General features: G+C 34.9%; 2 protein-coding genes across 6 annotated transcripts in view; one reads left to right on the top strand and one right to left on the bottom strand.

Moving 5' to 3' along the window:
- Positions 1–229: 229 nt before the first annotated feature.
- Positions 230–2866, top strand: LOC124533885. Of its 2 annotated transcripts, none has more exons than XR_006966709.1 (2): positions 230–479; positions 2476–2866. XR_006966709.1 is itself a non-coding variant. In XM_047109439.1 (2 exons), exons 1-2 carry the CDS (start codon positions 531–533, stop codon positions 2696–2698), a joined length of 276 nt encoding a protein of 91 aa, XP_046965395.1. In that variant the 5' UTR covers positions 486–530; the 3' UTR covers positions 2699–2866. The 2 variants fall into 2 exon arrangements, 1 of the variants encoding a protein (XP_046965395.1); XM_047109439.1 differs by lacking the exon at positions 230–479 and adding an exon at positions 486–583.
- A 2330-nt stretch (positions 2867–5196) lies between these two features.
- The window catches only part of LOC124533558, a 32439-nt gene continuing 23496 nt past the window's right edge, over positions 5197–14139 (bottom strand). For all 4 annotated transcript variants that reach the window (XM_047108917.1, XM_047108918.1, XM_047108919.1 and 1 more), the window contains 10 exons: positions 13354–13410; positions 13076–13185; positions 12514–12738; positions 11790–11972; positions 11298–11473; positions 11008–11211; positions 10396–10620; positions 9165–9380; positions 7824–9038; positions 5197–5867 (listed from right to left, as the gene is read on the bottom strand). In XM_047108917.1, coding sequence (XP_046964873.1) covers positions 5807–5867; positions 7824–9038; positions 9165–9380; positions 10396–10620; positions 11008–11211; positions 11298–11473; positions 11790–11972; positions 12514–12738; positions 13076–13185; positions 13354–13410 — 2672 coding nt within the window. In that variant the 3' untranslated portion in view covers positions 5197–5806. The remainder of the gene's footprint in view (positions 5868–7823; positions 9039–9164; positions 9381–10395; positions 10621–11007; positions 11212–11297; positions 11474–11789; positions 11973–12513; positions 12739–13075; positions 13186–13353; positions 13411–14139) is intronic.

Below are 14139 nucleotides of genomic sequence, written 5' to 3'. Positions count from 1 at the left end.
AAAATCAATAATTTGAATTATAAAAACGAGCTAGATGGTGATAAGATAATTTATGTAATGTGCACGACAATAAGGTAAGGAATTGTAACCTGTTTTTGTAAGTGTTCTTTAATTCAATAATTCCTGCATAGATTCTTATTTCGTCAGCAAATTTTATATAATATCTATAATCGAGTTAAGTACCCCTCGATTTACATATTTAGGTATCGAGTGGACGCCTGATAATCTGATAAGAGTCTTCCTAGTCGAGGAAAAAATGTGTTTATATTTGCACATAAAAATACAGGGAATACATATTTATGAAGGCGTGTTTTGTGACTAATACTGACGTAGGCTGGCGTCGTTTACACATTTTTTTAGATAATTGTTCGTCTGGCTTTTCGATATAAACAGACGGTAAACGTGCAACATTCATAAGTAGATTAACCGGCTAAGCGAAACGTTGTGTTCTCAGACATCGGATCCTATATATACAATAAGTGAGTGCACCTTTTCCTTATTATTTGCGCAGTGTTCAAGTCAAACTAAATATGGCTGTTCGAAAGTTTGGTTTATTATTTCTGTTTTTAATTATCTTACAACTGTATGTAAATACTTAATATCGTTAATTTTATAATCATTGTGATGTATTTCATTAAATGGGCTTTGTTTTCACCAAATCATTCCAAGGTTTGTCGTTAATCGTTTTGAATTTTTGCTTTATGTTATTTGATTTGTTACGATTTCTTATTTGGTGCCGAAGAACCGTAACGGTAAATTCTTAAATCCTGGATTAAAATGCCGATTTAATTTATTTTATAAAGTTTATTATTCGGTTTTTATGACATTTAACTCATACCTAGATAAAAGGATTACTCATTCGTGATAATAATTTACTTACATATATTCATAATTGTAATGAATATAAAAATCTAGTAAGATTAATTAAGTAAATTTAAAATAATAATTGCATCAAAATCAAAACATAACAAATATAAACTGCAATATGATATAAATATTTAATCGGTTTAATATCATGTTAATTTAATATTTATCAAAATAATTTATCTAAGGAAATGTAACGGTTAATATGCGCCTTTGATATTTACAAAATCAATAAACGTGAAGTATTGTTTAATTATAATTTGTTTTTATACATTTGATAAAAATATATAAGTTTAACGACTTTTTATCACTTTTAGACACCTTTAGAATCTACAGATTTCTTCGATGATAATAATAATAAGCCATTTATTACTTGCTTTTACATATAAATATTACAAGTTTAAATGCATTTTGAAAGTCTATATCTATATAAGAAAAAGTATAATGTACGTATTTGGTTAGTAATTCTAAGTGTAGTAAGTACTTAAAAGATACGTTTGTTAGTTTTGAATCTAGCTTTTTACAAAAAGAAATGTTATTCTTATAGTAAATCGATTTATTCAGCAAGAACCCTGTTTTGGGTAAAGGCTTCCTCTTCTCTTCCAAAGATGCCCATACATCTCTATCTCTTGCTAAGACTATCCAGTTTAGGCCGCCTCTCCGTTTGAGATCATCTTCTCATCTAGATGGTGGTCTACCCATATGTCAAACATGGTAAGAGGCTCGAGTTCATCACCTTTGTTTTGATGTATAACGGCATATTTCTTCGATATGAATATAATATTTTCAAGTAAATAGTGTTGATTTTTTAAAGTAAAATATATGACAAATTTACATTTCAAATCAAATATAATAGCAATCATATTAAAGTAAACTTCACATTAAAGCGTTTTTGTGTCGTCGATATTCTAATACAACCACCGACTCGGAAAGCAGCCTCCAGCGAAAAAAAACGGCAAGAAGCACGCATAGCTCTTTTCAAATAAATAGATTTACAATAATGTTTTTTACAATAGTTTTATCTAAAGAACCGGAATACTATGAGTATAAAGAAACGTAATTTCGACTTATACTTTTTATCGTTTCTTCGTCATTGAATAGGAATTTGGTCAATCATTTTTTTTGCTATTAGTTATTGTTATCTGATTTTGTCTGTTTTTTTAATGGATGTTCAATCGTGTGGATTTGCTTTTTCGTATAAAAACATTCGTCTGTGTTGCCATTATTAGAGTATATAATGATTATTTTGTTCTGTAATCCATTAATCAAGTAATTCTGTTTTAAAATGAGGTTTTCTGTAATGTTTAATTGTTAGTCATAGTATGTAATCTGTAACATTGCATTGCATTTTAACGGAATCAAAAAAGTATGCTTTTACATAACTTTATTCAATATATATAACACATATTTACCAATGAGCTATGCATTATTAATTAAATCACATTGTGTAAGTATTCTTTTAAAAATCAATTGGTTGTTGCAATCATAATGTTTCTCATGGGGTCAAAGTCGTGATTTCCTTTCTAGACACTCTTAAATTTCGTGTTGTAGTACTAGTGGTAGTAGTAGTTTATATTAGTATTTGTAAACATTATTGATCAATTTTTACAGAAAAATGGCTGATAGCAACCGCATCGTCTTTCCTGATGAAGTAGATGAAGTTAAGGCGAAAGTAGTAACAGAGTCACAAGCAACAAATACTAATACTGTGGAAGAGGTACCCGAAGCCCCCGTAGAAGTGGACGTGGCGACCAGAAATATGATAGTAGCTCCACCCAACTGCCCGCCAGGCCAGAAAATGGGAGCTGATGGAGTATGCCGCGACATATTTTAAGCTTTAACGCGTTACTTCGTATTAATTTAAGATTAAGGTTTCAAAACATCCCCATCGATTAAAAATCACGAATATTGAGGAAAAAGAAGCAGTATTATTTGTTTTGATTATTCACTTGTATGTTGTTTTTAAGATCTTTTGAAGTAAATTTAGATATATTTTTTTAAATGTTTATTTTTTTTCCTGATTTTATTTATTTCTTTTATTACATTAGTATGAGTGTGTGACACTCGTGCTTACAAGGTGTCTTAATATGCGTGAGAAGACTAAGAGTCAGAGCCTCAAACAAAATTATAACAAGATTATAGGTTAAGATTATTTCATTGAAACACCAATAATAAAATTTAACGTTGTCTATTGTCTGTAAAAAATATATTCTTTTTTCAAATTTTGATAATGTATTTCGTTCAATGATTCAATATGTCTATGTACTTAATAAGCGCCTTATGAATTTTCATATATTGATTTACTTAATTATAATTTGTTTTGTAAATGTAAATTACTTTGGCCAAGAACTATACTATATAGCACAACTGTACAGAGCAGTAAGCAGAGCAATTAATTCAGGCATGAAGCCAAATCCTATACTTCGTGTATTAAATTAAAAAACGCAAAAAAACTATTTAATTCAATGCATTTGGAATTCATTTCTTTTCATCATCTAATGGGTAAAAAAAATCTGAGTCTATTTTAACAGCTCAATTTTAAGAAATATGTTTACACACATCAGAATATCTAATCTTTCTATATCATATTTCGTTCTCTCACGCCGCTTCGCCTAACTCTTATGGTAATAGGTCTTAGCTATAATAATATAAGCTATAAATATTATTTTGCAAAACCTGAATATCACTGCTTATTTGCAAGCCTGAATATTAATGTTAATATTCCTATCTTTGGCACCTAGTATGGTACTACTGGTAGCACTGTATGGGTGGCCTGATTTTTCGTCCTATACTACTATTTCTTCTAATATTTTTTTGACCGGCTATGAGTACTACACACCCATTTTTACATTTACTTTTTCAAATTAAAAAATGCACATGTAGCTCTTCATGGGGTTCAAACTTGCTTCATACCAAAATGTCATCATCGTGTGATATATATCACATGAAAGCGTAGCAGATAGTCAAACAAAGTTACTTTCGAATTTAAAATATTAATGTAACTAATAGTATAATTTTGGTATAAAATTATTGGCATGATTTTTGTAATAAATTCTAAATCGCTTCTCATATCATTCATAGGTTTGATAATTCAGTGTCATTAACAAATTATCTAAATGATGGTTATATACTTACCTATAAATTATAATTGTATACGCACCATAAATGGCTCGAACCCCAGGGAATATTTGAGGGCGTTTGTGCTGACTATCTCTTCGGTCGTGTAGGATTGCTATCTTCTAGATTTGCTATCTTTCAGTCTATGAGGTTGGCGCGTTCAAAACCTACCTTCTGAATGACTACTTTGGTATAGGTGATTTTTTTACCTGCACTTAAGTAATTAATGCCTTTTTATATTTTCTCAGTCAGCACTTTGTTTTATACTATGTAATGATGAAATAATGATGATAATCACACATACATACTTAGTGATGCTTTTTGCAGGCCTGGTTACGCCCAACCCACTTACCACTTATTTTACCACTAAACGGCGTAGCTGAGTATTGTTGTCTTCCGGTTGAAAAGGTGAACGAACCATTATTATTACAGAACTAAACTTCTGAGCTTCCAAGGTTGCCGGAGCGATGGCGACGTGAGATATGTTAAAAATCTCACCATTGGCGACCACTTACCATTAAGCAGTCTATTTATCATTCGACCCATCCATAATTAAAAAAAAAACCTGCTTCCTATAGTAACACTGTATATATATCTATAAAATACTTAACCTTCCAATAGCTTATATTGACTAGAAGTTACCCACGTCTTTTCTCGCGTGGTAGTTGAAGAGAAAGAAATATTACGTAAATTTATGACTTCTTTGTATACATTGGTGTGTATTTAATTTCATGTTTCTAATTTAAGACTTCCATTTCACACCCTTAGGTATAAAATATCGACAAACACTTAAATACGTATCTGCTCGTTTTTAATTAGTATCCAAAAAATAAAGTTTTATCTTTCTAATTAAAAAAATGACGGAGGTCCATACAAACTATCAACGCCGATATCACCCCTTAGGGGTACAATTTTCAAATTCCTCCGTTTTTGGTGTCTACCTAATTCTTCTATCCTCTTCACCAAATTTCATGGCCCTAACTTTAATAGTTTTTTTTTTAATAGTTTGGCGATGATGAATCCGTCAGTCAGGACTTTTTATTTTATATATACAGATAGATAGATAACTATTTTAGTCACTCATGCTATCTGGAATACCGAGAGTGTTCTTGAGTGTTTTTATTACGAGATGTTATGGCGCGAGCTTAGCATATTTGCAATTCTACGCTTCCGTCAATTCTCCTATTTATATATGATTAATAAATAATACACTACTTATACTATATTATGTAGATTTATTGTTTGCTTGTCTGTTTCTACTTTTACGTTAACATAATAATTACAAACATAATAATTTGGACTAATATAGCAAAACTTTTCTAAAACATATAACACCTCATCTTATTGCCTCCTGGTGACAGGAGGGCTGGTTTATTTTTCGCCCAACGAAAAATTGTTGCTAGACACTTGTAGCGGTTCCACGCGATCATAATTTGTACAGTTATTTTTTTTAATATGTTATTTTGGTAAGTATATACTTATTGAAGTATTCAATGTAAACAGTTCTTATGTAAATAAATTATTACAAGTTTATTTCTCAAACGTTCTCACTACCTCAGAGTCAAAACGAATTACGCCTTACTTATATTTATTGATATTGATATAATTATTAACCGAAGCCATTTTTTCTGTCAACGGTACAAGTAATGAATAAAAGACTATAATTTCTAATAATTAACAATCATTTACTTCAAAATATTCATATAATTACATAATAATACTCTAAGTTTGTGTTAATCGAAACAAATACCAATAAAAAAAAATATTGTTTTTTTTTTTCTATAACCCTGACATCATAAAATATTGTTGTCTACATAAATTAGAATTATAAGTAACCGAGTGTTGCATAAGTTTTAACAAATGGAGCATCACTCTCGCAGGAATTCCTGTAAAAGAAAAACATATATCAATTGCATACCAGGAAAGATGTTTAAATAAATTCATATGACTCGTAATTTACGCTACACTGCTCCTATCTGATATTGATCTCGTCTACACACGCACACACACACAAACAAAGCAAACAGCTGTTCAGGATTGTGAAACAACGTTGTGGATCATAAACAATATACTATAACTTTTTTTAAATAAAATTTCATAGAAGGATTTTTTTTTAATTGTTGCCAGTTGCTCAATAACCTGCATTGACGACTAAAGGATTGGAAGAAGGTTTAATTCTGTAGTGAGACCCTTACAGGCTGTTAGTTTTTCATTTTAAATGTTGATTATAAATTGCTACATTCGATTATATGATTAACATTGAAAAAACGTCTCCTAAAATTACAATGCCCTTCTTCTCAAAAAGCATTACATTACAATAGACGCAATATTACTTTGGAGAGCCAATACAGGTCTTTTGGCTCTCCGACACGTTAGATAAATGTATTATAGTTTATTGTGCGTCTACATTTGTTTGTTGATAAAATATACGCGTGTAATAGTCACTGATTTCCAAACTTTGATCGTATTTTTGTATTGGTAGTAACTGAGGTTGAAACTAGCATCATCTTCCAAGGTTCCGATTTTGAAAAATGATGATAGGGTCAAAAATCAGAACGTGTCTGAATGAGTCGATTTTGATGTTAACCTGCCACGTCTTTATTAGATTAGTGTTTATGTTTTATAGATTTTTATAAGTTGGAAGATAGAACGTATCAAAAGAAAGATTAAATAAAGATTTTTCTCATTTGATAGAAATGTAAAGGGTTTATATGGTAATAAAAAAAATAAAAAAATAATATAAAATTATTGGTGAAAATGAATGAAATCAAAACATAAGTGTTACAATATTAATTTAATGCTAACATCTCTCGATTTCAATAATTTAAAAAAATAGCACAAAACATTTAAAATTAACATTTAAAAAACAAATATAATGCACTACTTACGGTAAAGATGTTATTTTAATAAGTAGTTGATATCAAAAAGGATAAAAACAAAACAACGATTAAAATAAAAACATTTTATACTGTATAGCTAAAATTATTGCGTGGTATAAAATTAAGATTTATTCAATTACTTTTAACATTTTGATTATAGTCTATACCATTTGTGAAGATAGTTGCAGATAAAAAGGTTTTATGGAAATTAAAAAGATTCATTAGAATAAGATAGATTTATGATATATCTGTTATATTTAAATATAAATTAAGTCTAAAGTTCGAAAACGCTTACCCGTTGAAAAAACATATTATTTAACAAAAGTGTATCAATATATGTAGATATATTGTATTCACAACCAAAACTCTTGAGTTTTATGTGACATCTTATTGCTGATTTGAATAACATGGCATATTATATATGAGAAATATTGTATCTATGTGTCTTTGTATGGTATTTGAAATAACCTTGTTTTTCTGAGTAAAAATAAAACGAAACGTTTTTTCCAAGTAAAATATTATATTCGTCGCTAAAACGTAGTTTTTAAATATGTACCTGTGCTATTTTAACTCCTAATAAATATAACTATTTCGTTAAAGAAGTGGATTAGTAAACATATTAAAAATAGATTTGTGCTAATTCATTGAATTCGGTAAGCGCTCTCAAAAGTGTGTGTAAAAATATAAGTTGTCTCAGATTTTAGCAAAGTCAGAAAGAAACCGAAATTAAATCAGAATATATTTAGGTGACAAATGAATAATTTGTAATAAATATTAAAGGCTATATTGTTGAGGAATATATTATTTGTCATGTGAATCAGTAAACCAGTGACACTAAAATACATAAATTATATACACTATAGCTACCTCTACGACGCGATATACAGTGCAAACGCGGTACCAACAATTCTGCAGTACTAACTACATCTCTACAAACAACGCTCAGCGAAAAACCGTACTTACTCGTCCTCCCAGGGACAAATGTCGTTTCGCTGCTTACATTCACTGACTCCGCTTTTACTATCACGCTTAACAATATCGGATTTAGAAACCGACGACAGTTCGTCTCTATGAGCAATATTTTTCACCGCGTCGGACTCGAACGCCGCCTTGGAATCCTCGGAGACTCTCTGTGGCACCGAAGGCACTTTGTCTACGTTGTCATCGTCGACCCCGATGTCTTCACAAACGGCTAACGGCGCCACCGGCAGCCGCGGCAACCCGAGCTCCACGGCCGGGATGCCGCCCGACAGTGATGTCGTCTCCGGAACTGGCACTTTGCTAGTTTCCGATGACGACAATATGATAGATTTTACACTTGCGGTTTCGATTTCCTCTTCGATTCGACTCGTCTCCGCTTCCCTGTTATCGCCGCCATCCTCCTTACTCGGTGATGAGGTTGTATCCCTCGTAACCGACGGTTCCCGAGATGGCGGGAGGCGGACGGACACGACGTCGTCCTCAGAAGACCGTGTCCACTCTTCTTTCGAGTCCGCCTGAGAATCAGTTTTCGAGTCTCCTCGAGACTCATCCTTCGATTCCGTTTGCGATTCGTCGTAGGAGTCCGTAGACGCTGTAACCGTCGATAACTCAACAGGAGCCGCTACTATTTCCACTTTCGCCGTGTCAGCGGGCTCCACTGTGTCGACGATCATCGCACACCGTTCGGGGAATGCCACCGTCTGTTCCGTGGGCGTTGCGTCTGCGGACGCGAACACGGAGGAAGGTTCCTCGGAGTGAGCGATTGAACGACGATCTTCGGGCGACGCAGTTCTCGTAGGTGACTCTGCCGATTCGTCGTCGGGTGCCGAACTGACGCTTATCGTAGGCGTCGGGTGGTGAGGCGGCACCGGAGCCGTCTGCACGACGGGCGGCGCGGGCGCGACGCGCGGCTGCCTCGGCGAGTGCGGCGGGGAGGCGAGTGGGGCGAGGTGGCGCGGCTCAACGGCTGACAGCCGTCGCAGCGGCGGCGGCGCTCCTCGCAGACCACCGTCTAGAGTACTCTGTTGCGGCAGCCGGCGGGTGCGCTCGCTCGTGCCCACCGCTGCACTCACGTCCGAGGAGGAACTACCGGAGTCTGCAGCTGAATCTTGTCTCCGCCTCGACGTTCCATACGTGCTCTCTCGAGTCGAACACTCCCAGGGAAGCACATCTGCTGTGTCGTCGTCGAGTGGATCCCTGGAAGATTCGTAAAGGATGTCAGTAAATACTTTCTGTTTTTATAGGGATACTAAAAATAAGAACCTTAAAGATAAAGTAAATATTTTATCAGTCTTTGTAAGGAATTTTAAACGTAAAACCTACCTGAACGGGATGTCGCAGAGGTTGGACTGGCTGTGGCTGTGCGGGGGCGGCTCGGGGGCGCGCGGCGGCTGCGCGGCGCAGACGGCCAGCTCGTGTGCTGAGCCTGACAACGAGCGGTCCGATCCGCGTCTCCGCGACAGCGCCGCGCTGCCACTGCCGCCACTTCCGCTTGTGGAGCCCGGCTTTTTTTTCACTTGACCACCGAAATTGAAAAATCTGTTGACAAAAAGCTACTTAGTAAAACTAAAAATAAAAATTAACTTATGATAGACTAGCATATGGATTAGTTATTATAAAAATTTCAATTCAATTTATATTATTTCACTACTTATATTTTGTTTGAATCAAACATATGACTATATTACTTCATAATATTTATGTACAATGTTTTTTTTTTTTATATAAAACAGATCTACAAAATGATGCCGTTCACATGATATAAAGTTTACAGAGAAATTCCTAAAATATGTCTTCAATTGTTTTGCAACTTTAAACGTCGCAATAATAATGGTAAATATGATACAAAGCACCAATCACAGTGTAGTGTGGTGGTACACTAGCCGTTCTTCACTACTTTCGTTAATTGTTTAAGATGTTCTTGGTTGGGTTGGTGTGTAGTTTGTTGAACTCATACAAGTTGAAGTGCAGAGTCAGGTAGGGATGGTTAACCTTTCCTTCGCTCTTCAATCTATATATGAACATTTTGAATGCTACACTCAGTAGTAAGTAAAACCGACCCGGTTCAGGGGTGTGAAAATACTATCACCTACGCCAACGATATGGTGCCATTGAGTGCGTCTATAAATGGGAAAACCGAAATTGAAAAAGAAAGGCGTCAACTATAAGAGGGAGTATGACTCATCGTAAGTTTGCGCGATGCTCAATAGTACCCTGTTCCAAGCATGCTACACATCTTTAAGTACAAGCAGCCTGTGAAATAAATATTCACGGAAAGTAAGTAACATTAAGAGTTGTTGTTGCATAACTTCGGATGCTATTATATGTATATTTATATATACCTACCCTAATTTATATTTATATATTGTTAAGTGTGATGTTATTTTGGGTTCTATATTTGATTATAAATTATTGTGCAATTATAGTATTGAAAAGGTATAGGTTGAATAATAAGAGATACATATCATCGATTATTTAACTTTTTAAGAGCATTGAAATGAAATTACTGTTACCATAAATATAAATCGCAATTTAAAATTTAAGCTATACGAACTTTGCTTTCTTCTGGTACACGTTCCGCCCTTCAGCCAATAACCGTTGGAAGTGATCGGAGCGAATAAACCGCGGGTAGCAGTCCTTCTTCAGCAGCAGTCCGTACACGTGGTCCGCGGCGTGGTCCAGGGCGTACCGCGAGCCGCTGCGGATGCCCTCCGCCACGCGCTCTGCCGTCGCACCGTCGATGTTTATCTCGCACGGGGCGCCCGGCTTCAGGAACTCTCTATAGAAAGAGGGGATTTTGTTTTTAAATATGAGACAATATCATATACATTGCTCTGATCCCAATGTAAGTAGCTAAAGCACTTGTCTTATGAAAAATCAGAAGCAACGACGGTACCACAAACACCCAGACCCAAGACAACATAGAAGTCTACATTGACTCGGCCGGGAATCGAACCCAGGATCTCGGAGTGGTGTACCCATGAAAACCGGTGTACACACCACTTGACCACGGAGGTCGTCGGGATGTCTAAATATGATTTCATTTATCAACTGATGATGAAGGTATACTTTACAGATTCACATTTTTAAAAAAATCCTTGGATTCAATTAAGTTCATCAAATCCTAAGTGATGATTGAACCGTGATTTGTCAAATTTGTGCTTACTCATAGATTTCTTCAAGTTTTTTAGGTATTTGTTTGGTACTACTTCGTCGTAGGTCCATTACGGCCAGCCAAAAACGAATATTCTCGTGAGAATACTCCTTTCGAAGGAAACTAGTAAATTCTTGAAGGCCTGTTGGGTCGGATACCAATTCTTCTATGGAAAGTGCCCATCTCTGCACGCGTTTTTCACTTGGCACTTCCACGCTGTTGAAAAATAAAGTTTTATATTATTAAATGATAGTGTGGCCTGACGTTTTTTTTTTATTATTTTAGTATATTAATCTATTTACATTGGGCTGTTGATCTGCCAAAATAGAGTGTCATCGCTGACCCAAGGGTTAGAGGGTTGAGGCGGCGTGAGCCAGGGATCATACGCCGTGAAGGTCTCCGAGTAACCCATAAGGGCCTCTAGGGCAATAGACGTCTTCACTCTCGTACGATCTAGACTAGCTCTTAAATGTTCAACCTGTAAAATTAAATTATTCACTTATTAATTAGAGGATCATGTTCAGTGGTACCCCTAACTATCACCAGTAGATTAATATTGGACAACATCACATACATTACTCTGATCCTAATGTAAGTAGCTAATGAACTTGTGTTATGGAAAATCAGAAGCAACGACGGTACTACAAACATCCTGACCCAAGACAACATAGAAAACTAATTAACTATTTCTACATTGACTCGGCCGGGACCTCGGAGAGGCGTACACCCCTACTCGACCACGGAGGTCGTCAAAGGATTTTTTGTGGGTAAACGATTACCTCTTTTTCCATTACCTCTCGTGTCAGTTGTTGTATCGAGCGCTTCTTCGGCCGAGGATGTCTAGCGCGCACCGGAACAGGACAAGGCTCCAGAGCGCTTGGTACTCCAGGAGGCGGTCGCGCTACTCTCCAATAGGCGCGCTCTTGACTGTCGCTTACTATTTTGTCTCCCTTCTTACGATCTTTCGCGAGCCGAACCTAATGAGAAATGTTTGACATTATAATTTTTCTAATCTACATCAGCTCCAGAAAATCGAAATGTTCTCATTGTAATTTACTTGAGGAATTTAGCAACATCTTACAAACAAACACATATTTGAATAACACACACATGATTGAGTAAAAATCTTATATTAGAGAGGAATAATTAAATTAAAGTACATAACATTATAGGCCAAATTAATGTTGTTTTCCTATTATAGTATTAATTTCAGTTTTTTACAATAGTCTACGTTATTTAATACCAAAAACGTCTAAGTGGGCTTGTGTATGTATAAACATACGTACATAACTACGTAAGTAAATGTTTGAAGCGCATTTCTTTGTAAGCGCAGTAACATATTAAACAATACAGTAGATTCTATTCACAAAATTATAAGCAATATTATACTATATAATTCGTAACATATTTGGAGAAATATATTTCAGATTTTTTTAAAATAATAATATTTATTATAAATTTGTCGTGTAAGCCCAAATCTTTAAGGTATATAGAATAAACATGCAATACTTTGTTCACCTGTTCTTCAGCCTGCATAGTGATAAAGTCCCACTTAGCGGCGAGGTTCTTCTTCAGGTTGGCTAAGGCTTCTTGCTCGTAATCTTCCAGGCCGTGGCGCTGCTTGTTTCGAAGAGTACGCTTCACCAGGTAGATGGCGTATTCCACGTTGTCGGGCCCCAGCGTGGGCGCGCTGGAGCCAGCGCCGGCCACGCGCGGCCCTTGCCACGGCCAATAGTAAGGACTCTGTGATAAAACGATTAACAGATAAAATGTATCGATTTGTTTAACGTTTCCCTGCTTGACCCTTGACTTACCATGATAAAAAATGTAAAATACTTGATAGAAATTGACTCTTCAAAACATAATTGAATTTGGCATTTGAATATATTGAGTTTTAATATTAAGTATAAAATATTAATCAAACCATTTGATAGCTTAAAATAGTAGCAGAAGTTTGTTCATAAGTCAATGATTAAAATTGTGGGTTCATGCAGAGAAATTGAATTGAATCAATTCAGGGAGTCAGACGATTAGAAAACGTTCATGCATCATTAGATGTTTTACAGCTCGGTATACTCACTTGAAATCTATAAAGAGAAGAATCATCCTTTAACACAAGGTTTTTCGAATCGTTGACAGGAAAGAAATAACCATATTGGCATAGTTGGTTGGCTAAATTTATTGCTTCAACTGAAAAGGAATAAAAAAAGTTATTCACGGGACAATGATAATCTATTATCGAATACACGTTCTTGTTCTAAAGAAGTAATATTCGCCAAAGACAAATAGAAGGATCAGAATAATTTAAGGACAACAAAACTAATAGAAACGAAAAAAAAATTTTTTAGCTTTACCCACCGTTGCTAGTCTCATCTAAATTAAATCGCTCCATTAGCCACTCCACAAGATCATATCCTGAAATGAAAAAAAATAAAATGAATGTTTTTTTATATTGTTATTTTTCAAAAGAGGAGTTGTCCGTCCCGTTTTTATAACACATATTGCAATTGGTTTTTTATTATAATATTCCTGCATTTTATTGCCAGACAGCATCACATATGTATGTTTATATATGTATATATGTCTAGTATGCAAAACAATTTGTCACTTTGATTTTGTTGTTTAAAAACTTAAAACTTTACAATGTTTGAGCTTTAATGTCTAGTTCATAACTTATTTGGTCGTCAGGTAGGCATAAAAACTCCTTACTTGAAGTTGAAGCATTTCAAATTTCAATCAGTTAAAGAAGAGCAACAGACAGTTACACTGAGACTGCTTAGAGGAGTATAGATTAGGTCGCTATTCAATACTAAGCAAGCGACATGGAGTACTCATTTACTTAATTTGTATTCATAATTCATAATGTGCTCCGCGGGAGAATACCTCGTGAGGAAATCTGTGTCATATGAAATTCGTCAACATCTGTATCCATCAACACGCATAGAAGCAGAGTGGTGCTGTACACCACGACACAACTTAGATGTAACATCGGCAAAATTCGTAAAACCGATCACATTCGAATTAAGTATACTATCCCAAATCGTCAATATTTATTTCTTATGTGAAGATGATTTTTACACAATAACTTACGTTATAACTTGTAATATCATGTGACCTAATATATTCGTTAATTTGACACGTCAC

Source organism: Vanessa cardui, chromosome 11 (genome assembly GCF_905220365.1).
Source record: "Vanessa cardui chromosome 11, ilVanCard2.1, whole genome shotgun sequence".
Classification (NCBI taxonomy): Eukaryota; Metazoa; Arthropoda; class Insecta; order Lepidoptera; family Nymphalidae; genus Vanessa; species Vanessa cardui.
The sequence above is the reverse complement of the archived record's forward strand: the minus strand, read 5'-3'. Positions and strand labels throughout refer to the sequence as shown.